This window comes from Colias philodice, chromosome 16 (genome assembly GCF_061535455.1).
Source record: "Colias philodice isolate Cphi_HAF_F1 chromosome 16, ilColPhil1 Martin Lab GWU primary, whole genome shotgun sequence".
In the NCBI taxonomy this organism is placed as follows: Eukaryota; Metazoa; Arthropoda; class Insecta; order Lepidoptera; family Pieridae; genus Colias; species Colias philodice.
In genome coordinates this window covers 143,678-167,946 of record NC_143101.1, presented here as the reverse complement: position 1 = coordinate 167,946, position 24,269 = coordinate 143,678, and the positions used below count along the sequence as shown (strand labels likewise).

At 34.2% G+C, this 24,269-nt stretch overlaps 3 protein-coding genes and 2 non-coding genes across 6 annotated transcripts in view; 3 read left to right on the top strand and 2 right to left on the bottom strand.

Moving 5' to 3' along the window:
* The first annotated feature begins 1,822 nt into the window (after positions 1-1,822).
* Positions 1,823-5,830, top strand: LOC149481375 (general odorant-binding protein 1-like). Of its 2 annotated transcripts, none has more exons than XM_089705038.1 (3): positions 1,823-1,963; positions 3,807-3,987; positions 5,237-5,830. In XM_089705038.1, exons 1-3 carry the CDS (start codon positions 1,823-1,825, stop codon positions 5,422-5,424), a joined length of 510 nt encoding a protein of 169 aa, XP_089561164.1. In that variant the 3' UTR covers positions 5,425-5,830. The 2 variants fall into 2 exon arrangements, with proteins under 2 accessions (XP_089561164.1, XP_089561166.1); XM_089705040.1 differs by lacking the exon at positions 1,823-1,963 and adding an exon at positions 2,654-2,768.
* A 708-nt stretch (positions 5,831-6,538) lies between these two features.
* Positions 6,539-6,610, top strand: TRNAA-UGC (transfer RNA alanine (anticodon UGC)). Its single transcript has one exon. It is a non-coding gene; the product is annotated as a tRNA-Ala (tRNA).
* Positions 6,611-6,892: 282 nt separating this feature from the next.
* Positions 6,893-6,964, bottom strand: TRNAW-CCA (transfer RNA tryptophan (anticodon CCA)). Its single transcript has one exon. It is a non-coding gene; the product is annotated as a tRNA-Trp (tRNA).
* Positions 6,965-12,782: 5,818 nt separating this feature from the next.
* LOC149481372 (uncharacterized) lies at positions 12,783-17,978 on the bottom strand. Its single transcript, XM_089705293.1, has 2 exons — positions 17,270-17,978; positions 12,783-16,870 (listed from the first exon to the last, which is right to left on the bottom strand). Exons 1-2 carry the CDS (start codon positions 17,976-17,978, stop codon positions 12,783-12,785), a joined length of 4,797 nt encoding a protein of 1,598 aa, XP_089561419.1.
* A 5,565-nt stretch (positions 17,979-23,543) lies between these two features.
* The window catches only part of Taz (tafazzin, phospholipid-lysophospholipid transacylase), a 36,620-nt gene continuing 35,894 nt past the window's right edge, over positions 23,544-24,269 (top strand). Inside the window, exon 1 of the mRNA XM_089704712.1 lies at positions 23,544-23,804. Within this exon, the coding sequence (XP_089560838.1) occupies positions 23,690-23,804 (115 nt within the window). The 5' untranslated portion in view covers positions 23,544-23,689. The remainder of the gene's footprint in view (positions 23,805-24,269) is intronic.

Sequence of the window (24,269 nt, the reverse complement as noted above, 5' to 3'; positions counted from 1 at the left end):
CACAAACGTTTTTTGAAAGTATTATTCGTCGAAGAGAGTCTATTGTACATAAATCATACATCTGTGTACAACAGAGCAAAATCATTATGTTGCGATGATAAAATGTTTGTCTAGAATAAAATGTAATTTAATTCAATAACATAGTATGTTATATTATCATGGGCAAAAAACCCCACACCGACACCTTAAAAACCAAACCTCATACCTCGAAGCTCAATTAAATATTCTCGAAGCAATTAAGATAATAAGCCGACACAATGCCCAGTAGCTTGCACGCAAGCCGCAGATGCCAGGTTCGATTCCCGTGCAATGCTATTGTAGCTAACACTGACCGTTGCGTGCTCAATACTCACCTCTTACCGTGGGAAAGCTTAGGAATTTATATGAAAGTCTTTGATGTTAGATATAATAAAGTTTATTATGGAAAAGTTATTTATATTTCACTATTCTTCTTGCTGCGAAATCAATAACATATACATAGCAATCCTCACTTTAAAGCATTGTTAAGGTAAATCAACTTTTATGGAATAAAAGTAGCTTTAGAATCTCTATGAAAAAAAAACTTAGGAATGACTCTTACGAAATTGATTCAATTGTACAACACTCGGAGCAGGCAAGTGATCATACATAATTTAAGAAATTTTTAAAACTATTAAAATGATACAACACCTTTACGTATGATATAATTATTTAAATTAGAAAAACAAACCTCATTGAAAGCTCTACTTTTATGTACACTAGATGAATATCTTGTATTATTTTACCCAATTACCATTCTTATATCACTATTTTGCTCTCTTACTAATTTAATTAATTAATTAATAAATACTATATTCATATAACTCAGAGTAAATTCTAGTTAAAATATTTTTAGTTAAAACACACATAGATACAATCAGTTCATACAATAACAACAGAAAACATCACGTCGCACACGATGAGCCTCGGCACGTGATTCAAATATTATAGATACAACCTTTCATTTCCACAGGTCTTTTGAAGTTGTTTGATATAGAATTTACTATTGGAAACATGTAATATGTATAAGTTTTGGTTTTTCGGTAATATCTTGGCGTAATATTTATAAAAATGACGTAATCTTCCTAACAACAAGGTGATTTTAAATTTATAACTAACAACTAATATAAATGCAGGACTATTTAAATTGGAACGCTTTTAAAATGGCTTATAAATAATTAATTGTTCTCAGAACGGTGAATCTCGGAGTTAAAATCATCGTAAGTATCGAAGTGTAAATGAAAATTCCGATGTCAGCAGCTGTGGCAGCAATATAAGCTATTCAAATTTCAAAGAAAACAATTATGAGCGAAAATAGTCCATCACACATGAAGTTTGATATTCATGACCATTTTATAACATGAAATTATTAAAGTCCTGTTAAATTAAACTTTTAAAACAAACGACATCAAAACAACTGCTTCACTCGAAACCATAATAAGCTCATTTTGTATTTTTTATCAACTTTATCACGTGCCACACACCTATCATCTTTTGATCTCACGTACCGCTTTCATTGTAAAAAGAGCTTAATAAGCTGAAGCCTTTACGGCAATTATAATAGTTCCAACAATTCAGATCTCATTAGTGTACATCATACTGTTTATGTACATAGCGCATTATATGCTATAGAACCTCAGTTAACGTAACTAACAATTGCAAGCAGTTAAAAAATAATAAGCTGTCAAGAGGACGAGATCCTCCGCCCATCGTTTGATCAACAAATACCAGACATTAGGCATCTCAAACAGATCATTATTTGAGTATAAAAAGTCTGTGTGTTTTAAAATGTAAGGATTTAGTCATGAGTGACCAGGCGAGCATGAGGCGGACGCTGGTGTGGGTCCTGATATCTTGTCTGGTGGTCCAGGTGATGGGTACTGCTGACATCATGAAGGACGTGACCCTGGGCTTTGGGGAAGCGCTGCAGCATTGTAGGGAAGAGGTATACCTGTTGAATTAACCTAACTGTAAGAGCATCTAGTTTGACATTATAATACCTGTTATTTTTATTGTTATAACTTGTCTAACTATAACGAGATTGGTTTTAAGTGTTTTTGAATGAAGCAAGCGGTTGAATAAATTAATATTTAACTTTATTGCATTCCGCTTTAGGTGTTAAAGATTATGATTATTAGCATTGCTTATCATGCACTATGTTAAAGAGTTCACTACATATATCATTATATTTAAATTTATTTAATTTTATAACAACAAAGTGAAGAAACGAAAGTAAAGCACTGCCTTCGCAATTATTTGCGAAGGAAATGCTTTACTTTTTCTTTAGTGAAAAAATTGCGTGTGTGCCGAGCACACAATATGTCAGAAGTGAAACTTCTTTGGCAAGATTCAAAGATAGCAAAATCGTTAAGTTACTCCATGAGGTGACGGTATTGCCATGACGCGACCTTACAGTTTTAATGTAAAGAAGTTTCACTTCAAAAAGTCTACCACTCATATTTATGTATTTGGTTCACCAAGGACTAGTTCTTAGTGCATTTGTATTGAATATTACGAGTACACATGTAAGAGCAGTGAGTAATGTGCATTTTGTCGCTAAACGGTTATTAACAGCCGTTTATCTTTTATTGCGCTTGCAAACTGCGCTATCTGCCTTTCGCTCGCCCGCCCGTGTCCCGTGATTTAGTGCCTGATGCAGATCTGCTTGTATTTTACGTTTAACAATGATGGGTATAAAATATATGATGGAAAAACATGTCTTAGTTTTTTCTATAGACACTTTTTTACAGGTAATTTCTTAGAAGGTAATTTGTATTGCTTAAAAATTCGTCCAATAAATGCGACAATAGATAATTATAATCATCATAACTAATACATATAATAAATGCGAAAGTGTTGTTTGTCGCATCTGAGCGATTTTATGATATGATTATAGTGTTTGGAGATAGGTAGAAGGATAGACAGTGGACAGTGACAAACTTAGATTACTTTTTACCACTTTCATACATCTCATTTCCATAGGAATTTTATTTTGACTAAACGGACTGCCGCGGCCGCGGGCGGACAGCTAGTTATTTCTAGAAAGTATATAGTTACAACATATTGCACGCCTCATAAGCGAAGCGTTGAGGTGGGTACTACTGTCACTTCGCGCAAAACATCTGATTTTTCAAACTTAAAATGTCTTTATGTATCATACATTGCACTTGTAAGATAATACATACACACACATATTAAGAAAAAACACTATTTTTAACGTTCATGATATTTTTGATGTCATTTTTGTTATTTAAACTAGTTAAAAAACAGTTTAAAAAAGTTCTGTCTTGGACGTCCGTGTGTCTGTATGTGCGGATCCTTTTTCTTGTTAACACGATAGCGACCGAAATACTTTACTAATCGAGTCTTTTTGAAGTGAAACTTCTTTATCGGGGTTGGACAAAAATTTAGTGTAACATTTTTGCGTTACGCCGTACGCGTGACATTTTTGCGTTACGCCATACGCGTGACATTTTTGCGTTACGCCATACTCGTGACATTTTTAAGGTCATAAAGAAGTTTCACTTCTTACGTGTGAACTTTAGTACACGCATACATTTTTTTTTCTCTTACGCTTGAGTATGCTCAGGAATAGAACCCTTTCATTTTTCAGGGTCTGATTCGATGTGGTTTAATTGTTATTAAATAAACAAAAATAATAATTAATAAATATTTATTAAAAAAAAATTATGAGGCGTGCACTTTTGGATTTTCCAAATTATTTTTAAATATTATTTGATAAATAATAACAATCGATCGTATGTTATTTCGAAATTCTAATCCACCAGAGTCAGCTAACCGAAGAGAAGATGGAGGAATTCTTCCACTTCTGGCGGGAGGACTTCAAGTTCGAGGCCCGCGAGGTGGGCTGCGCCATCAAATGCATGAGCCGCTACTTCAACCTGCTCACCGACTCACATCGGATGCACCATGAGAATACTGACCAGTTTATCAAGTCGTTTCCTAATGGTAAGGTGCGATAAGAATGTAGGAAGAGAATAATAACGCTCGCAAATTCAATCGCAAGTATCTAATATTATAACTTTTTGTATTTTTCATTCTTCATTTACTTATTTTTAGCTCTATTCCATAATAATTGCAGATATGCGTTATGGTACAGGAGCCAGGAACAGATTTTATGACCAAGTTCCTCTCAAACCGCCTCCTCGGTACAGTGGTTGACGCGTGAGCGTAATACCGAGGGGTCCTGGGTTCGATTCCCGGTGGAGACGAAGAAAAAAAAATGTCTTGGTCTGGTAGGACACAGAAGGCTGATCACCTACTTGTCCCTAAAGAAAATCGATCAGTGAAACAGATGTATAATGCATCTGCCCCTTACCCCACTAGGGGACATGGGACTTCACTTTCCTCTCAAGCGGTAATTAGTAAAATGCATCAAAGTATAGTATTATGAAGCCTCGTGAACGTCAGCTGGAGCTCGGTTGGGGGGAAGAGCGGTTGTAGCCTCCCGTATCAGCTGACGGTTTTTCCACCAAGATACAGCCAGCTGACCTATATATTTATCCACAGTTACATATAAGCTATCATCAGGTAAATTTTTGTTTGAGAGGAAATCATGGAAAATAAATTTTTTTCTTTCATGTTCGAGACACCAGCTGACGTATAATACACCATGTTGTAACCAGCTGATATTTTTTTTTCGTTGAGATATTGGGTTAGCTACAATTTGACAAATTTTTAGCTGAGAGGAAATGAATGAATGAATGTATTTTTTTTCCTACGTGCGTGGGAGGCTACAACCGCTCACCCCCCCCAACCGAGCGCCAGCTGACGTTCACGAGGCTTTATAATACTATACTCTGAGGCGTCTGACGAATTATCTCTTGAGAGGAAATAATTAACCAAATTTGCACCTGGCTCCCGTACCATTAAATATGTGGTCGTCAAATTCAACTCTATATTCAAATTAAAATAAAATTTGTTTGCAGTGATAAAAAATATCCTCAAAACAATTAACTACAATTGCTACTCAGTATACAAAAAAAATATTAAGTAGGTAGATAATTCATCTGCCTATAAGGAATTATGAATTTAAAACCCAAAAATATTTTTATCAATATTTGAATGATCAAAATATAGGAACGAATTATTTACCACCGGTTCTGAAAGCAGTTTATGCAGAGAAGAGCCGGCAATAAACTGCAGTCCTTATTTAGACAAAAGTTTCGATTCGATAGCGAATATTTTTTTCTTCCAGGTGAGGTGCTCTCCAAACAGATGGTGGAAATAATCCACACTTGCGAGAAGAAGTTCGACGAGGAGGAGGATCACTGCTGGCGGATTCTGCGCGTGGCTGAGTGCTTCAAGCACACCTGCATTGAGAGGAACATCGCGCCTACCATGGAACTGCTCATGGCCGAGTTTATCATGGAAGCTGAAACTTAAACTTGGATGTTGTATAGTTTTAGTTTAGTACCTAGGCAGAATAAGATAAATGAGTAAATGTTATTTTTATATAGGACATCGATAGTGTTTATTTAGAAAAATATGTAATTACTGGTATAGGCAACGAAAATATGAATATATATTATGATGAAATTTTTATTGGTAATTTTAAATACATAGTTACATATATAAAAGCGTAAAATGGCATAATTTACGGAAACAAATAATTATTTATGTATTGTTATCATTATTTAAAATTATACATCAATTATTGTTATTATAAGTATCTACTATTAAATCTATAAATAGAATAGGAAATAATTTAGCTATAAACAAAAACTAGTTACATATTAAGTTTTAGGATTATCGCAATGATGATTGATGACACCAGCTATGTACAAAGGTTACGATTAAATTTAATTGATTAAAAATAAAAGCGGGAAAATACGCTTAACTGGTTTATTATTTCAATACACTAGCGACCCGCCCCTGTTCCACACGGATGCGAAACCTTCATCTCGAATCACTCTATTTTTAAAGTGAAACTTTTATTACATCGTCTCAAACTTTTTGGTCTGTGTAGCGCATGTCGCGTGACGGTCGGCTGAGGAGTAGGTATAAAGCAGTGTTCGGAACCGTACGATAATTATCGTACAAATACGATAATTTTGTGCCTTAGTTTCACTTTTACCGTGGTTTCATAAAACCACACAACATTTTTTTTTGACGTGATAACGTCTTTAAAATCGTTTTAGTCGGGTGACATGTTCAGAAACTTGTGTCACACCAAAACCTCACGAGCGCGATCGCAGGTATAACGAGAGAGAGACGGACCGATCTCCCGTCTCATCTCGAGCGCTGCCACTGCATTATGTTATCACGTAAACATCTCGATCGTAAACCTACTTTACAAACAACCAATTTTTTTAACTCATCAAAATCCTTTGCATTTTTTTAAACATCCACGCTTACATACGCATACGCAGGAACCAAGCAGGAACAGACAGCTGAAAGCGACTTCCCAAGGTAACCTTTTTTCAGAAAATAACTTTGTCAAAATTTGTATTTGGTATTGATGGGCAATTTGTCCGTAAATTTCGCATTGTGTTTCAACGGGGATGTAGCTCAGTGGTAGAGCGTTCGCTTTGCATGTGAAAGGCCCCGGGTTCGATCCCCGGCATCTCCATAATTTGAGCTTCACCGCTTTTTTATATATTTTATGATGATAATTTTTATTAACTAATAAATAAATAATAATTTAAAAATTATTAAATAACTAACTTACTGTCCGCTTTGATAGATTATTTTTGTAATTAATTATTATACGAATGCAATCCAACAAGCCAAAAATCAATATGATAAATCAGCACAGCATAATTTTATCTTCTTTGTTATTTAATATTTTATCTATATTCGACTGATTTGACGACATAAACAAAATCATTCATCCTCACAAAAAAGACGACATTGACCCCGACGTGATTTGAACACGCAACCTTCTGATCTGGAGTCAGACGCGCTACCGTTGCGCCACGGAGTCGATGATCAGTGTGATAAATTTATAGATGTGTTTAGGTATTCTTTAAATTTCTTGTAAAATACTATAAATTATTTAGTTTATTATGTTAACATTAAAATTAGTTATTTTAAAATAAGTTTTATTGTTACTAAAGATAAAAATAAAATAAATAATTAGTATTGAGTACAGCGCCACCTTGATGCTAACTTGAGAACTATAATGAGGTGAAAAATATATTGGTTCGTATCATAGGACATCTAAGTTTTAAGTAATTTGCCGTTCTATTTTAATAGAGTATTCTGTTTACAACTTTTACATTAATAATTCGATATCACTCAAAAGCCAGCTAATGCTTCCTGTCGTAGTCTAACATAGTGTAGATAAATGTAGACTGGCTATTAAAACCTTCTTATAGAAATGGATTATGAAGAAGGAAGACTTAGGAATCATATTAACGACATAATAATATTATGATAAGATAGTATTTTAATTAAGATCGTCTCAATTTTTCATACTTTACCTACCTAAATATTAGATATTACAAGCAAGTATTTGTTATTTTTCCTTTACTCTTGTTTATTTATACAAAACTATAGGTATCATATTTCCGTAAAGGGCCGATACAAAAGAGAGATTAGTAACGTAGGAAAACCCAAGTGCAAGTATCTCCATGTGTTGTATATCAAGTATAGATATTTTATAAACTTTACCTGTCCCAGATTCAAGCCAAATAAAATGAATGATAAAATTTTATTTAAGTTATTAGATAAATTAGATAGGTACCTACGACATTTCCCTTGATTTATTTATTTTATTTTTATATGAAAATAATATCTAAAGATTGCTTAATCTTAAAGTAAAATAATTTAGATAGTAGATAACAAAGATATTGAATATTTTCGCTTCGCAAAATGACAATTAATTTAACAAAACTAACTAAAATAATATATCGTTATTTTTTATTTCGGTAGCCAACGTTACGTTTGTCGTTATATTAGAAGTTTTAATACCTATGTTCCAATTAGATAAATTATTTTTAAGATGGCGCTGCAGTTTTTGCTTTTATCCATTAAAAACAAACAAAAATCAAAACTTTCGCATTAAAAATATTAATAGCGGATCTCAATCTCATTATCCTCAAGATAAAATAGTAAATCGTAAGTGGGGAAATACAATCCCATCGGATTGTAACCAAACAAAGATCATAATTTAATTTCTACTTACCTACTTGTTATTATTTCTAGGTAAAAATAAAGCTTTATAATTAATATCAATCTTTTAAACACTTAAGTTTACCTAACACGATAATATCACAGTATTACAATATCTTATTCGAATACTGTGATAATATTGTGTTCGTGGTTCAGTTTTGTGTCATCGCCTAATTATCTATTACTGAAACATTACCTACTTTAATTTTTCGTAGACCATACGTTCTTTTTCGTTATTTTTACAGAGTTTTACAGAGTTTTTCTGACTGATTGCAGATATGTAACATCAAAAAAAAAAAAAAAATTTTTAAAGAGACAAAACTGACGATTATAATTATAATCAAACCACAGACTAATAATAATATACTACGTATACAAATCAAACTATTCCAATTTTTTTACATTGAAAAAGTTAGTTTGTTCATGAGATCCTGATACAAAAAAAAATATAATATCAGTTTTGAATTTCTTTATAATTTATAATTCTAATACTTACGCAGAAATAAATAAACCACTATGTTTTCACAGTATTTATTGCCACTGACCTTTGGGAAGAACCCGCTACATAATTGATATAATATAATATGATTTGATCACTATTTGACTACGTTATTGTGGTACATTTTATCTTAGATAGATAAAAGATAAAAGATAAATACATATTGGAAATTATAATGGAAAATGTTTTGCGGGTACCCCCAAAATATTTACCTAGTATAATAAAGAGATGTGTAATAAATGGTATATCCTGAAATCCATATGTGTCGTATCCTATATACGTCCACAATAAATTTATTAAAAACTAGCGGTCCGCCCCGGCTTCGCCCGTGGTACATCTTTACATTTTCTCTACATAAGAACCATCCTCGTAGGTACTTCAAGGAATATAATAAAAAAAGAATTATCGAAATCGGTTCAGCCGTTCTCGAGTTATGCGCTTACCAACACATTTTGCGATTCATTTTTATATATAAGATCACCGTTACCGTCAAACATCAACAACATTATCAAAGCTCAATTCCGGAACATTGTTTTGTATCTAAACATGGCTAAAATATTTACTTTAGAACTAATTGTTCCATATTTTCCCATTTATTCACAATAATTTGACTGACACCCGTTACATGGTCTTTGATCCGCCGCATGCACTCATTGGGGTTTACCCATCACCTCGGTCGATTCTCATGTAGTCGATGTAAACTTAACTGCAAAAGTTGATTATTTTAGATAACAGCATTTTTTAGGACTGCAAAAATCTATAAAGTAGGTACACTATTTATTTTAAAAACTTTCTCAAGTTTTCTTCATCAAAAAAGTAAGATTTAGGTAATGCACTGCTCTCGCGCATACCTATAGATAAACGTATAATCCCTGCGTTTCAGTCTCTCTCCACGCCTGAAATAATGCAGTGGCACTGATTTGATTAAAATTTGACACAAATATTACAGTTTATATACCTACCTGAGAAAGGACATAGGATAGGTTTTATCTGAAAATTCCAATGGTACAGGAACTATGCGGGCATTCCTTGTGGAAATAAATAGCCGCTTGGTGCAGTAGGTAATTACGCATATTCGTAATTCAACAATGTTTACGACAATTGAGGTCGAACTCTAACCTTATCTATATAGTTTCTCAATTCTATTTATAAATGAAATTCTCATTCGATTTTCTCGATCACTGTAATCACGCCAAAAATTTATAATTTAGGTGACTTGCAATACATTTACTGAGAAAAAGTAATAACATAAACAGTTATATGGGAAATCCAGATTTTTATTTTGCACTTATTCATCCGACTGTACGGGGCACAAATCACCCGCATATAAATATTGTATAGTTTTAGAGAAAACCAGTCGCGTAGCATACTCCTGAAGATGCGCTGTTACATTGCCTTGCTACTGTCGGTCCTTTTGTGGACCATAACCAACTGCTACCCTGTGAAACTGGTGGGACATCTCCTGCCAGATAGTTTGGAGCAGGATTATGAATTACTGCCTGTTGCTGAAGAGAAAACAGAGCCGAAGCATCTTCCAATCGTTAAGACTCGATTCAAAATTCCAGCCAGAAAACGCCTGCTAGTCAAACCTCCACCAGACGTCAACAACCCTTCGGACGTTTTATTGGAATATGAGTTCAATTTAATTCGGAGTGTAGACGGAACGTAATAAAAGTGTTTGCCAACGTGTTGCCAACAGACTTCAGTTCTGTGTGTATGTGTTTATCGTGTAAAGGCACGTGTTACATTATGCAATACAATCTAGGTTAGCTATTGTATCAAGTACGTATTGCATCTAATTAAATATGGGTTATCCGTTAGTGATAAATATTTATCAATCCTGCCATTAGATAAACTAAATAAATTTTATGTTATAATTTTAATGACGTTTTATTTACTTACCATTTTTTTTTGTAAGGTAGGGGAAGCTGAGGTAATACGATCCCTGGAGGTCAAATGATCCCCCGGCGTAAATCAGAGACAAGTAGTGCCATCTATCTAAATACGCATGAAACATATTCCCTGCATGATGCATCCCTGCCAGTTGCCTCTTTAAGTATCATCGCGGTGTGAGCGCTTGGCGTGATTTTATTAAAAAATCATCAAAAAGTTTGGCTCTGATCTAAGGTAAGCCTGTTTTTGGACTTTCATTACTTTTTACATGTTCGTGTTTATTGAAATTTTGTTTTATTTGCGGGTATTAATAACAGTTAGCTAATATTTAAGCAATTTTCGATCACCACACGCGGTATTTGAAGGTTATGTTTTGATCGATATCTTGGAATTTGGTGTTTGGGGAAAAATGATCCCTTTCTGTGTGTATAAAATGATCCCTGGAATCATTTTACCACATTAGTATTTGTTGTTTTTACAGATCATGCCGAGAATTTATATGGGAAGGAAAAGGTGGTGGGAAAGGAAAAGGAGTCGGGAAAGGAAAAGGAGCCGGAAAGGGAAAAGGCAAAAAAAGCAAAACAGATCAGATTCTTCTGAAGAGGAGAGTGATACCGAATGCCTCTTCTGTACTGAAAGCTACTCCAAAGACAAGAAACTAGGGATGTAACGATACCGATACCGATACCGATATATCGGGCGATATATCGGCAAGCCGATATATCGGTATCGCCGATTATAAAACAACCGATACCGATATCAAACAATTCAAAAAACCGCGCCCAATGAACGATGCAGGAGGCCGCCCGCGCGTGCGCATTTTGTTTTCTGAAAAAACTCTACCAATAGTAAACATTTATTAGTTACTGATTGTATGTGTATAACTTAAAGTTTAACTGACTTTGTAAAATAATAATACTAAAATAAATGGTTTTCTTTTTTTTTGATTTGGCATTGTTATTTAAAAGAATACGATTTACAGTTGAGTCTCTGTTAAATGTTGGTAACTTTTATGCATAATTAATAATAATAATATAATAAATTCTTTATTTGACAACAAAAAATATACATGTACATGCAATTATAGGATAACTTACATATAAGTAAAACATAAACCGTAGCTGTAGGTACAATTAATTGCAATATTTGAACAATGTCTCCTATGCTAGGAAATGTCCTGTGTTACAGGAGACATTTATCCGTCCGTTGATACAAGATATATACCTGAATATTATAACAATTCTATACTATGCAAGTATCACTTTAGCCGAAAATTTGATGACTTTAAAGAATAAACTCTAAAACTCTTTGCAAAAAAAAAATATATATATATATATATGAGAGAAATTTAACTAAAAATCTAAAAGAATTTAAAAGAAAGGATATACGTATTGAGTGTGTGTGTGTGTGTGTGTGTGTGTGTGGGTGTGCGTGTGTGTGTAAGAGTGTGTGTGTGTGTGTGTGTGTTTTCTAGTTTGTAGTTTGGATTAAATAATATAATGATCTAACAAGTGTTCACATTCATCATAATTAAGCTCTAGAAGGTAATTAGTTAGGTTGGACTTACATTGTAATGTGTTCATGTTGTGTATATTAAGTGTCTTATGTAATTTATTATATAGATGTGCACTTAGGTAGTCGTAATGTCTTTTTGCAAGCTTAGTATTTGTATATATGACTGGACATATCGGCGGGGGTCGCCTCTTATCTGAGAGTTTACTTTTAGTTGCGGGAAGGCTTTTATGCTTCTTCATCATTGCCCGGAGTATATACATTTTGCGCACAGTAAGTACCTTAAAATCAGTGTATACTTGTTTCGTTGGATATCTGAAGGGTTTGTTGAGAAGAGTTTTAATCACTGCTTGAACAAAAACTCCCTTTTTATGTATCGCTTTCAGTTTAATTCCAACCAACAAAACGTTAAGATGACACAATGAATAATGAGTAATGACAATGCAAATTGCAATTCGTGTGAACAAAAAAAATATAACATAAAGTGACGGTAGGTCGAAAACAAACGTCGTAAACATACAGCCCACCAAGGACAAATTTTCAAAATTTTCCTTAATACAATTAACCGATCAAAACATGAATACTAACGAAAGTCTTTACGCAAATTTAACATCAAATACAGAAAAAATACAAAATAAAATATTACCACATTGCATGCTTTCTTACTAATACGTGCTAATACGAACATAATATGAGGCTCGAGAGCCAACAAAAAAAATCAACATTAGTTGGTAATTGGCAAAAAACACAATTTAGAAACAGGACGTTTAATTACATTGTTTTTACATTTAAGACTGACAACTCGCGTAATTCCGTCCAATCCGGGATGTTTTTCAACTATAATACCATATAACCATCTTCCAGGTGGAAGATCATCCTCCACTACTAACACTAAATCTCCAATTGTAGGTTCAGGAACAATATTGTTCCATTTATAACGATGGTAGAACTGAGTCAAATATTCATTTGACCAACGACGCCAAAAATCTTGTGTCATTTTTTGAGTCATTTGCCACCGTCTGAGATTTGTGATATTGGACGTTTCGTAATTGACATCAGGGGGTAAAACCAGAGGTTCTCCCACCAAAAAGTGTCCTGGTGTCAGTGGGATTGGATTGTCTGGATTCTCAGTAATTTTAGAAATAGGCCGAGAATTCAGACAAGATTCTATTTGACAAAGTAATGTTGTCATTTCTTCGAATGTTAAAGTTGAATTCCCAACAATGCGTCTTAAATGATGTTTCGTCGATTTTACCCCTGCCTCCCATAGTCCTCCAAAATTTGGGGAATGGGGAGGGATAAAATGCCATTCAGTCCCATTTGTAGCCAGTTGATCTGCAATTTCCTTCATTATACTGGACCTCTCATGAGCATATAAAGATTTGAGTTCTCGTGCTGCACCCACAAAATTTGTCCCATTATCGCTCCAGACTTCAGCGCAATGACCACGGCGTGCTGTAAAACGCTTAAACGCTGCTAGAAATCCCTGAGCTGTAAGGTCACTTACTGCTTCGAGATGGATAGCGCGTGTGGCCATACAAATGAATAAGCAAATATATCCCTTGAATGACCGATTACCTCTGCCTTTAGAGGTTCTTATATTAATAGGCCCTGCATAGTCTACTCCACTCTTTAAGAAAGGTCGACAAGCAGTAGATCTTTCAACCGGTAGTTGTCCCATCAACTGGTGTCTTGTGCGAGCGGCATATCGTACACAACGAACGCATTTACGAACACACAGTCGTACTAAATCCTTCGCACCTAGAATCCAGTATTTTGATTGCAAATAATTTTGCATCAATTGGGGACCGCCGTGAAATGTTCTCTCATGAGCATCCGCAATAATCAAAGTTGTAAACTGTGATTTGCGAGGAAGAATGATAGGATGTTTTCTCTCATCACTAAGGATTGCCTGCTGCAGTCTGCCACCTACTCGTAGAATACCGTCTTCGTCAATTATTGGATTAAGTGAGGTAAGTTTACTTTTTTTATTTATTTCTTTTTTATTTCTTAAATCTGCAAGCTCTTCATCGAAATGTTTTTCTTGGCATATTTTTATACATACTTTTAAACTTTCTCTTATTTCAAAACTTGTTATCCAATCTTTCTGATCTTCTACTTCCTTTTTTCTCATCCTTTTAATTAGTCTTTTACAGAGTGCAGTAACCCGGAGCAGTCTTCTCAAAGATGAAAACCGTGAGTATATTTCTTCTTCGGGATCTGCTTCATCATCGTGAGTATTTATTAAACAAATTTTCATTTTTCTTTCTTCTAGATGTGTTTCTTCTATTTGACCTCTTGTAAAATTTATATCCTTTTCTTGCAGCCACTTCGGCCCTTCCTTCCAGAGTTGAACATCCCATTGCGTACTGCCACGCGATGCACAATCTGCAGGATTATCCTTGGTAGATACGTGCTGCCATTGCTGCGGTTCCAACGAAGTAATAATCTCCGACACACGGTTGGCGACAAAGGTTTTCCAACGACTAGGTTGTCCTTGAAGCCAAGCAAGCACAATTTGTGAGTCGGTCCACGCATGAATAGAAGATTTCTCCATACCCATGGCTTGAGACACTTCTAGTAGCAGTCTTGTGAGTAGTACAGCTCCACAAAGCTCCAATCTCGGAATCGAAACTTGTTTAATGGGCGCTACCTTTGTTTTGGAAGCGATTAATGCAACATTAATTTCCCCATTGGAGTTAACCACTCGCAAGTACACAACTGCCGCAAATGCAACATTTGAAGCATCGCAGAAGCCATGCAATTCGCGAACTGTATCATCATTATTGATGTTAATCCAGCGTGGGATACTAAATTTGGTAAGTGTATCTAATTCACTTCTATACTTGAGCCAGTCCTTCAGTAATTGTGCAGGAAGTTCATCATCCCACTCAATTCCCGAGAGCCATAATTTTTGTATAAAAACTTTGGCTGAAATTATTACTGGCGCAAGCCAACCAACAGGATCAAATAATCTAGAAATTTCTGAAATAACCTTTCTTTTTGTTACAGGAGGAGAGAGCGGTGGAAGGTGTACTAAGTATTCAAATTCATCAGTTCTTCTGTTCCAGGTAAGTCCTAAAATTTTCATGATTTCATCTATTTTTAGTTTCAGGTTTTCTGCTTGATCTTCAACATCTTCATTAATCTCTTTAAGTATTTCTTCGCTATTACTGCTCCATTTTTGCAAAACAAATCCACCTCCTTGTAGAAGTTGGGTTATTTCCTTATAAATTTGCTTACCTTCTTCCACAGAAAAGCAGCCTGACATAAAATCATCCATGTAAAAATCATGAAGTACCCTTTCAGCAGCCAGCGGATACTTTACTCCATCGTCGTGTGCAACTTGCTGTAATGATTTAACAGCGAGATAAGGTGCTGAAGCCGTACCAAAGGTAACTCGTAAGAGGCGCAGATGCTGCAGTCTTTGATCTGGATCTTCGCGCCACACAAAACGTTGAAAATCTGTATGTAATTCAGATATTTTTACCTGTCTATACATTTTTATAATGTCAGCGACAAGACAAATTGGATATTGACGCCAACGCATTATAATGTGACGTAAGTCAGGTTGTAGCGATGGGCCTACCATGAGTTCGTCATTCAATGTGATGCCATTGGTTCCTGGACAAGAAGCGTTGAAGACAACTCGGACCTTGGTAGTATCCTTATCCTCTCGGATCACTGCATGGTGAGGTAAGTATACAGCATCAGCCGAATCTTCTTCATGAGATGGCACAGTTTCCACGTGACCTAAATTTTTATATTCTTCTATGACAGCAGCATACTCAGCCTTAAGTTTGGGATTTTTTAATAAACTATTCTCAAGCCGATTAAATTGTTTTATTGCAATAGCCTTTGAATTACCATATTTGCAATTTGGATCATCGGTTCGAAATGGTAAATTAACTATATAGCGTCCTGAACTATCTCTCCTAGTAGTTGATGTGTATATACTCTCACATTTAATTTCCTCCTCTGTAAGAAGTGATTTATCAGAGGCGAATTGATCCGATTCAAGCTCCCAAAACTTCTTCATAAGTTCGTATTCATCATTTTGATGAATATGATTGCACCAAATAGTGCTGGAGCTCGATCTGGATTGAATTGGACCCGATAGAATCCAACCCAGCTGTGTATTTTGCGCGATTAATGCACTGGGTGAATTCTTGATCAGACCTTCAAGCAAAATCTGACCATAAACATCTGCTCCAAGGAGCATGTCAATTTTATTTGGTGTTGCAAAGAAAGGATCTGCTAAAACTAATTTAGAAACTTCAGGACTAAGATTAACAACAGCATTCCTTTCCGGAAGTACTGAGGTGAGCTTATTGAGCACAAAAGCTTGGACGCAAATTTTAAAGTTGCAATGGCGTGATTGAATCTCAATTTCTACCCTCGCTTTAGAGGCAACAGAACTTGAGTGGTCACTACCCAAACCAATAATGGAGCTTTTGTGTGGAATCTTTCTTAGCCCAAGAAGTTGAACTGCGGCTTCAGTCAAAAATGAAGCCTGTGATCCTTGATCAATGAGACATCTTAACGTGATCAATGAGCCTGTGGGTGACCTGGCATTAACTAATGCGGTGGCAAGTAAAACTTGTCCACTGAAACGAGAAAAGCAGGCTTTGATATTATTAATATTTTTTACCTGTGTTGATGTAGATGCTGTTGCTTCCTTAGCATCTGATTCTGCCTCACTCATTTGAGGCTCCGACGGAAGCGATACATTTTTGGGATGTAGTAAAGAATGATGTTTCTTCTTGCAAATACGACACCTGGAAGACTGGCGACACGAATATACATTGTGACCTGCACCAAGACAATTAAAACAAAGATTATGTGATTGGACAAAATTCCGTCGAGTATCAGTCATTTCTCTTGAAAAACTTTTACAATTTCTTAAATGATGATCATTAGAACAATAAATACATTTTAAATTTGAAATATGAAACGCTTTCGGAGCAACATTAGTTCTATATTGTTGGCTATTTTGTTTAGCTACCTTAGGATCAATAAATTCTAATGAACGTGAGCGGATTTCTAAAAATTCTATAAATTCTTTATATGTTGGTAACAAATTACAATTTTTACTACTTTGCAGTTCCCACTGCTTACGAGACTCGGAATCTAATTTTAAACTTACAATATAAATAACAATAGTGTCCCAAGTACTTACATCTATTGACAAATTTTTAAGTGCAAACATACATTCATTAGTAGTATCTAATATTTCGCGTAACGCTGTAGCTGATTCAGTTGTTACAGTTTTTTGATTCATAAATTTCTTTAAGATACAATTGGCAAGATACTTTTTGTTGCTGTACCGATCTTCAAGCTGTTTCCAACATAAATTATAATTTTCTGCAGTTATTGGTATGTGTCGCAAGAACTGTTCCGCTTCTCCAGTGAGTTGACATTTTAAATAATGTAAGCGTTGAACATCATCCAATGTAGGGTTACTATGTACCAGTGACAAAAACAGGTCTCGAAAGCTCGTCCATTCTGCATATTTCCCGGAGAAATGTGGAATAGTAATCTTTGGTAATTTAAAACCTTGTTGATTCGAATCTGAAGCTGTGGTGCTGCCATCTGGCGCATGATGTACAGTGGTTGATTTAACCGCTAAATTAGCTCGAGCTTCCCGCAACTCATACTTATAATCGATGTATTGTTCTTCGCAATTGCCATATGTATCAGCCTTGACATAAGTAGTAGCATTCAATTTATCACTTTCCGAAACTTGAATAATTTGCGTGTGAGTTTGCAAAAACTGAGACCAAAGTTCTTCAAGCGCATCTAACCTTGTCGATAAATACGCATCATTCGCTAAACGTTCTTTAGGCGATTTCCTAAAATTAGATCTAGCTTTTGTAATTCGATCATATATATTGTTTTGCACTTTAATATAAGATTCCATCTTTTACAATAAACAAAATCAATATACAAACAACTTTACAAATATCTATAGGTTAAATATTGTACATAATATGTAATCTAATAAATTAAATATATTAACTTGATATTAACTATAGGAAATCCGACAAAGATTTAAAATACAATATTCATAAACTGATACGCATTCACAGATTATAATAAGTAGGTTATTAGGCTATAATTGTTTTAAGTTTCAGCTAAACACGTAACCTTGACCTATTTAACACGTCAATCTTTAAAGTACAATCAATTTATTTTGCAATAGCAATTTGCAATTAGCAAGTTTTATGTACGATTTAAACTTAAAGTCCCAATATATTAAAGTCCAATTATGTATTATGATATCTCGAATGTACTCACGGTTTGTCCACTTATTTACTCACTCACAGCACTTATACACAAAATAACCTCCAGATGCAGATGTGAAGACGCGATGATAGAACACCCAACTCGATGTTACGCTGACCGTTATAGTTGTATGTACGTACTATTAGTCGTAATCCACCAATAATAATTTCATCGATATTGTCGTAACTCCAAAGCCAGTACTCTCCAGTATCGTTATATATTATATATTATATCTTATATCCGGCAATCGTAAGGACCATGAACAAAAACTCCCTTTTTATGTATCGCTTTCAGTTTAATTCCAACCAACAAAACGTTAAGATGACACAATGAATAATGAGTAATGACAATGCAAATTGCAATTCGTGTGAACAAAAAAAATATAACATAAAGTGACGGTAGGTCGAAAACAAACGTCGTAAACACTGCTCTTTGAGCTCGTTCGGCTTGTAGAATATTGTTTTTCGGAGCACCTCCCCAAGCGGTGATGCAGTAACCAATAATTGATTCGCATAATGCGGTGTACACTATTTTCAGAACGTCTTTATTAGCAGGGATTCGTAATTTTTTAAAAACAAAGATTAACTTCCTTATTCGTGAAGAGATAGCGTTAAGGTGCTGTTTCCAGGAAAGGCAAGAGTCTATCCAGACACCGAGATATTTAACTGTGTCGGCCCTATCTATAGATAGACAATTGCAGGTATTTACTCTATCGCACGAGTGAGCTAAAATTTTGAAAGAGGGTTCAGGTGGAATGGCAGATATTTTACTGGCAAAGGTAATAAATTTAGATTTTTGAACATTTAGACTCAGGAAGTTTGAAGAAAGCCAATTTTGAACAACACTTAAAGCACCTTCCGCTCCTTTCTTTGCCTCATCCCAGTCACGGCCACTCACCAAAAGGACAGTATCATCAGCATATGCTATGATACGTGTAGAAGGATAAGCAAGTTGGCAAAGTTCGTTAACATATATTTGAAAGAGGAGTGGAGATAGTAAACTACCTTGGGGTAAGCCAAATTCCAAAGATTCTTCAGTGCTGATGTGACTACCAATCTTAACGGATTGAGTTCGATTCGAGAGGAAATCTTCAAGTAGTTTGTAAGCCGTTCCCCGGATACCAATTCGCTCGAGCTTTTTTAGTAGGATAGGGATAGAGACAGTATCAAAAGCTTTGGACAAGTCGAGGAATATGCCAATACACTTTAGTTTGTTGTCTATATTTTTAACTAAAAATTCTAGAAGTGCAGCGACTGCATTTTCTGTTGACATGCCTTTTCGAAAACCAAACTGATTGTCAGCGATGATTTTATATTTCTCAAGGTAGCTATTCATGTTCTTGTATATTATTCTTTCTAAAATTTTGGAGATAGCTGGCAGTACTGAAATTGGTCTGTAATTATTTATACTATCTCTATCCCCAGCCTTGTAAACCGGATGTACGATAGCCTTTTTGAGAGCTGTAGGAAAAATACCCGAAGTTAAAGCAAGATTACAGATGTGTGTGATGGGAGGTACAAGTTTTGATCTGGTAGCGTTAAGTAGTTTGGGGGTAATGCCATCCCACCCAGGGGCACTATCAATGCGGAGGTTACTTACTATACCATCAACTGTATTTTCATCGATCTCCAAGAAAACTATCGAATTAGGCATTGAGCAATTTAAGCTTGAGTTTGCAAATTTGGGTTGACTTGTTGCATTTATTTTATTAGCCATATTTTTACCTACGCTGGCGAAGAAGCTATTTATGGTGTTAACTGATTCCAGTGGGTTACTATGCGTGTTAAGAAGTTCGGTGCATGATGAGGTACATGAGTCCTGATCTAACACGTTACGGACAGCTCCCCACATTTTTTTAGTGTCCTTACCGGCCTCGACGAATAATTTTTCTTCGAACACTCGCCTTACTTTTTTGAGTAGGTTGTTACAGAAGTTACGGTAACGTAAGTATGTTAATTTTAAAATAGTATTTTTAGGGTTTTTATTTGATTTATAGTGCATCCTATCTCTATTGCGAATACATCTGAGAAGGCCAATTGTCATCCACGGTTTTTTGAGTCTAAGCTTGGAGGGAATGGGTCTAAGTATAGTATTCTTAGTCAAAATAGGCGAAAGTAGGTGGAGTAGTCTATTCATGGCTGTGTTAGCATCCGTACAATTGAAAACACTCGATAAATCACATTGTTGAATATCATTAACGGTTTCTGTAAAATTTAAGTGGGGACGATTAAAGTGAGTGATTTTATTAGTCAATTTTATTTCTAAATTTAATAATAAAGCCGAATGATCAGTTATTGATGTTTTTAGAATAAGAGATGTGGGAACATAGGTTGATTTAATAAATATATGATCTAGACAATTATCTAACCGAGTTGCTAGATTGTGGGCTGGAAGAAGCCCATGCGAGGCCATAAAGTTTAAATAATAATTTGAACGATGATCACTGTTATTTGGAGTTATATTAATGTTCATGTCGCCAATTAATGAAATATTACTAAATTGTTTATAATTTATTAAAATGCAATCTAAGCTGTCTAAAAAATTGTCTATGTTTTTATGGCATGGGGATCTATATAAAGCTACTAATATAATTTTATTGTATATATTGCATACTAGGCCACTTGCATCAGTGAGATTTGGTTCATAAATATTAAAGCTTAAGGAGTTTTTGATATAAAGGACTACTCCATCATTTTTATTTATGACTTTTGATGTGTGGACTGAGGTATATCCCTGTATTTGTGGAATAATAGAAGACTTTTGCAGCCAACATTCAGTTAAAATTATTACATCTAAGTTGATATCCATCGCTACGAGTAGGCAAAGTAAATCTATCTCTTGTGTAATTTTGTATAGCTGTCGTATTTACGTTTATTTTTATTTCTCGTTTTATTCTATTTTTCTGATCCCTTCTTTTCTACATAGTTACTAATATTTATGATGTATATTATGTGTGCTATGGATATATATTTGTATATGTATTTATGTATTTATTTTATGTATTGTATGTAAGTGTATGTATAACTATTTATTATAATTATAATTATTATCGTATTTATGTATTTCATTATTTTTATGTATTTTATATTACTATTAGTAAGTAGTTAGCTTTGTATATGTTTGTTTTGTACATTTTTCAATGTGTTAGTATTGCCTTATTTTTGCTCACCCACATCATATTGTTAAATTTCCTCTGATTGTTGGGTTGCCTGGTAGATATCGCTACCTAGCGATAAGGCCGCCCTTTGCTGTTTCTGTAGTATTGTCTTTATTATATGTATTTATATGTATTTTCAATGCAATAAAGAATAATAAATAAAATAAATAAATAAATAAATCGTTGAAATTTTTGGTAATGCTTCTGATATTAATGTGCATTATGTTAAGCGAGCTTTCAGTAAGATTTATATATTTTTTACATTGTTCTGGAAAACATGTATATGAAGAGCAGACAATGAGATTGTCCAACTCGTCGTTTATATCATTTACAGGAGCCATTGAGTATAGTTAATAGACTTAATAATAATTTACTTTTGATGTTTCGGAATGCAAAGCAATTTTTACTTAAGTATACACGCGATGGGTTATTATGTATGGAGGTTTGGAGAGAGAATGTGTTTAATGAAATGCAAGTGTTCTGTGTTAAATTGTATCGGTATCGCCGATATTTTATTACAAATATCGGTATCGGTATCGTATCGGCAAAATCATGTATCGTTACATCCCTACAAGAAACTATTATTATAATATACTAGCGGTCCGCCCCGGCTTCGCCCGTGGTACATGTTTACGTTTTCTATACATAAGAACCATCCTCGTACTTCAAGGAATATAATAAAAAAAGAATTATCGAAATCGGTTCAGCCGTTCTCGAGTTATGCGCTTACCAACACATTTTGCGATTCATTTTTATATATAAGACTAGCAGTCCGCCCCGGCTTCGCCCGTGGTACATATTTACGTTTTCTCTACATAAAAACCATCCTCGTACTTCAAAGAATATAATAAAAAAAGAATTATCGAAATCGGTTTAGCCGTTCTCGAGTTATGCGCTTACCAACACATTTTGCGATTCATTTTTATATATAAGATTACTTGCGATATTTGCCTTTCTGGTAATCAATTTGATAGTGTGAAAAAAATTTTAAGGCTATTCTAATTTCTATTTCTAAATTCCTATGCAAATTATTATTTTTTTTTAATGAAGAGTTGATTTTTCTATTGCATTTTACATTGATAAAAAACCTTTGATAGGGATGAGTATTATTTGTTTTTTTTTTTATTTAGAAGAAGAGTTTATTTGTTTACTTATTGCTTGACTAGTTGTTGATTTTCCAAACATTTTAAAAGTTTGGTGCAAAATTTAATGTTTAGTTTTGTTGATTGAGTATTAAATAATTTCAATAAAAAGATCTCTAATGAAACTAGAAGACTGCAAAAGTTTTGTGTAACTTGTGATTGTTATGAACAATACATATGATTAAAATAAACAGCCGAGTGTTTTATTTCACTGATATTTATTAACTTATGGTATAAAATGATCCCTGGGATTATTTTACCCCAACCCCAGGGATCATTTTATACATAGGTGTGTATAAAATGATCCTTTACTAAACTTTAACAAAAACCTCTAATACAAAAAAACTATATTCATATAATAAAAAATAAGTATGCAGTTACAAAGTTAAGTAAATTCACTACTTCCAACAATAGAAATTTTACGATTTTGCCTTCAACTTTAGCCACAGTTAAATTTTTTCCCTTAAGGGGATCATTATACCTCACCTTCCCCTATTTACGTTCAAAGGCAACGTATTCGGTATTCGATTCAAAACATAATATTATATATGCTTATTGTACCTTTAATTAATTATTAACACAATGCCTTGATGTTTCTTTCCTTCCGCAGAATCGGTAACGAAATTTTAAGTTGCGTCTCCAACCATTCACAAACTTTATAGAAATAATCTTAATATCGAAATAAATATTATGATTATGATTTTATAACACTTTTATAAATAGAAATCTGATCTGATCTTATTTATCTTATCTGCACCAGTTTTTACCGAACACAGCCTAAAAAATACATTTATTAAAATGTTTATTTTATTAAATAGAAACACTGAAAACGTCAAACGAAATGCAATGACATACGCTACGGACATAATATGTCAATTGTCTACATGACTGATGACATTCTATCGTCGATCATTCACGTAATGTCATTCAACTCGATCGGGTTGAACAGGAGCAAGTGTCTCGTAAATGAAAAAGTTGAATATTATTAGAATTTTATCTGAATAACGATGTTTATGTAGTGTGTGTCGATTGTGCGCTCGTGGAACCATGGGCTACGACATTCGTTGGATCATACCGCGGCTCAGGAACCCCGGGAGACTGTGGAACTGTGCTAGTTCTCTCACGGTAGCTGTAGTTGGATTATTCAGTAAATTTATCGTAGGTAAGTGGTTCTAGTAACACAAAATATCATATTAAAATATTCTAAATTATTCGTAATCCTTTCCACGTGGCTCAGTTTAAATTAATTGTAACAAAGAACTAAGTTCAGCAGGTCGGGCTTACATCAGCGTAACCTGAACTAACTGTTTACAATGCATATCGATGACACGAATTAGAATTCATACTAATTGCAAATATTAACATGAATTTATTTTAACATCAGCATTTTTTTGTTACCAGCCACCAAAGTTCATTCGCCTTTTCTTTCCTTCTTGTGTTGACCTGATGAACAAAAATTTGATCACTGATTTTTTAATATTTTCATATGATTTGAAGTACTAATTTATTGGCAACTAAAATTTAATTTATACAATTTTACAAGTTTTTATTTATTGAAATACCTACTTGTTGAATATGTATTTTGAAAAGACACTTACAGTTACATACAATACTTTGTATACTGAAT

Excerpts from the sequence above, each read along its gene's own strand:
- LOC149481372 (XM_089705293.1), bottom strand. The coding sequence starts at position 17,978 with ATGGAATCTTATATTAAAGTGCAAAACAATATATATGATCGAATTACA. Across the intron at positions 16,871-17,269 it reads ATTAGATACTACTAATGAAT|GTCACAATGTATATTCGTGT; the intron begins GTATGTTTGCAC and ends GTCTTGGTGCAG.
- LOC149481375 (XM_089705038.1), top strand. The coding sequence starts at position 1,823 with ATGAGTGACCAGGCGAGCATGAGGCGGACGCTGGTGTGGGTCCTGATA. Across the intron at positions 1,964-3,806 it reads TGCAGCATTGTAGGGAAGAG|AGTCAGCTAACCGAAGAGAA; the intron begins GTATACCTGTTG and ends CTAATCCACCAG. Across the intron at positions 3,988-5,236 it reads TATCAAGTCGTTTCCTAATG|GTGAGGTGCTCTCCAAACAG; the intron begins GTAAGGTGCGAT and ends TTTTTCTTCCAG.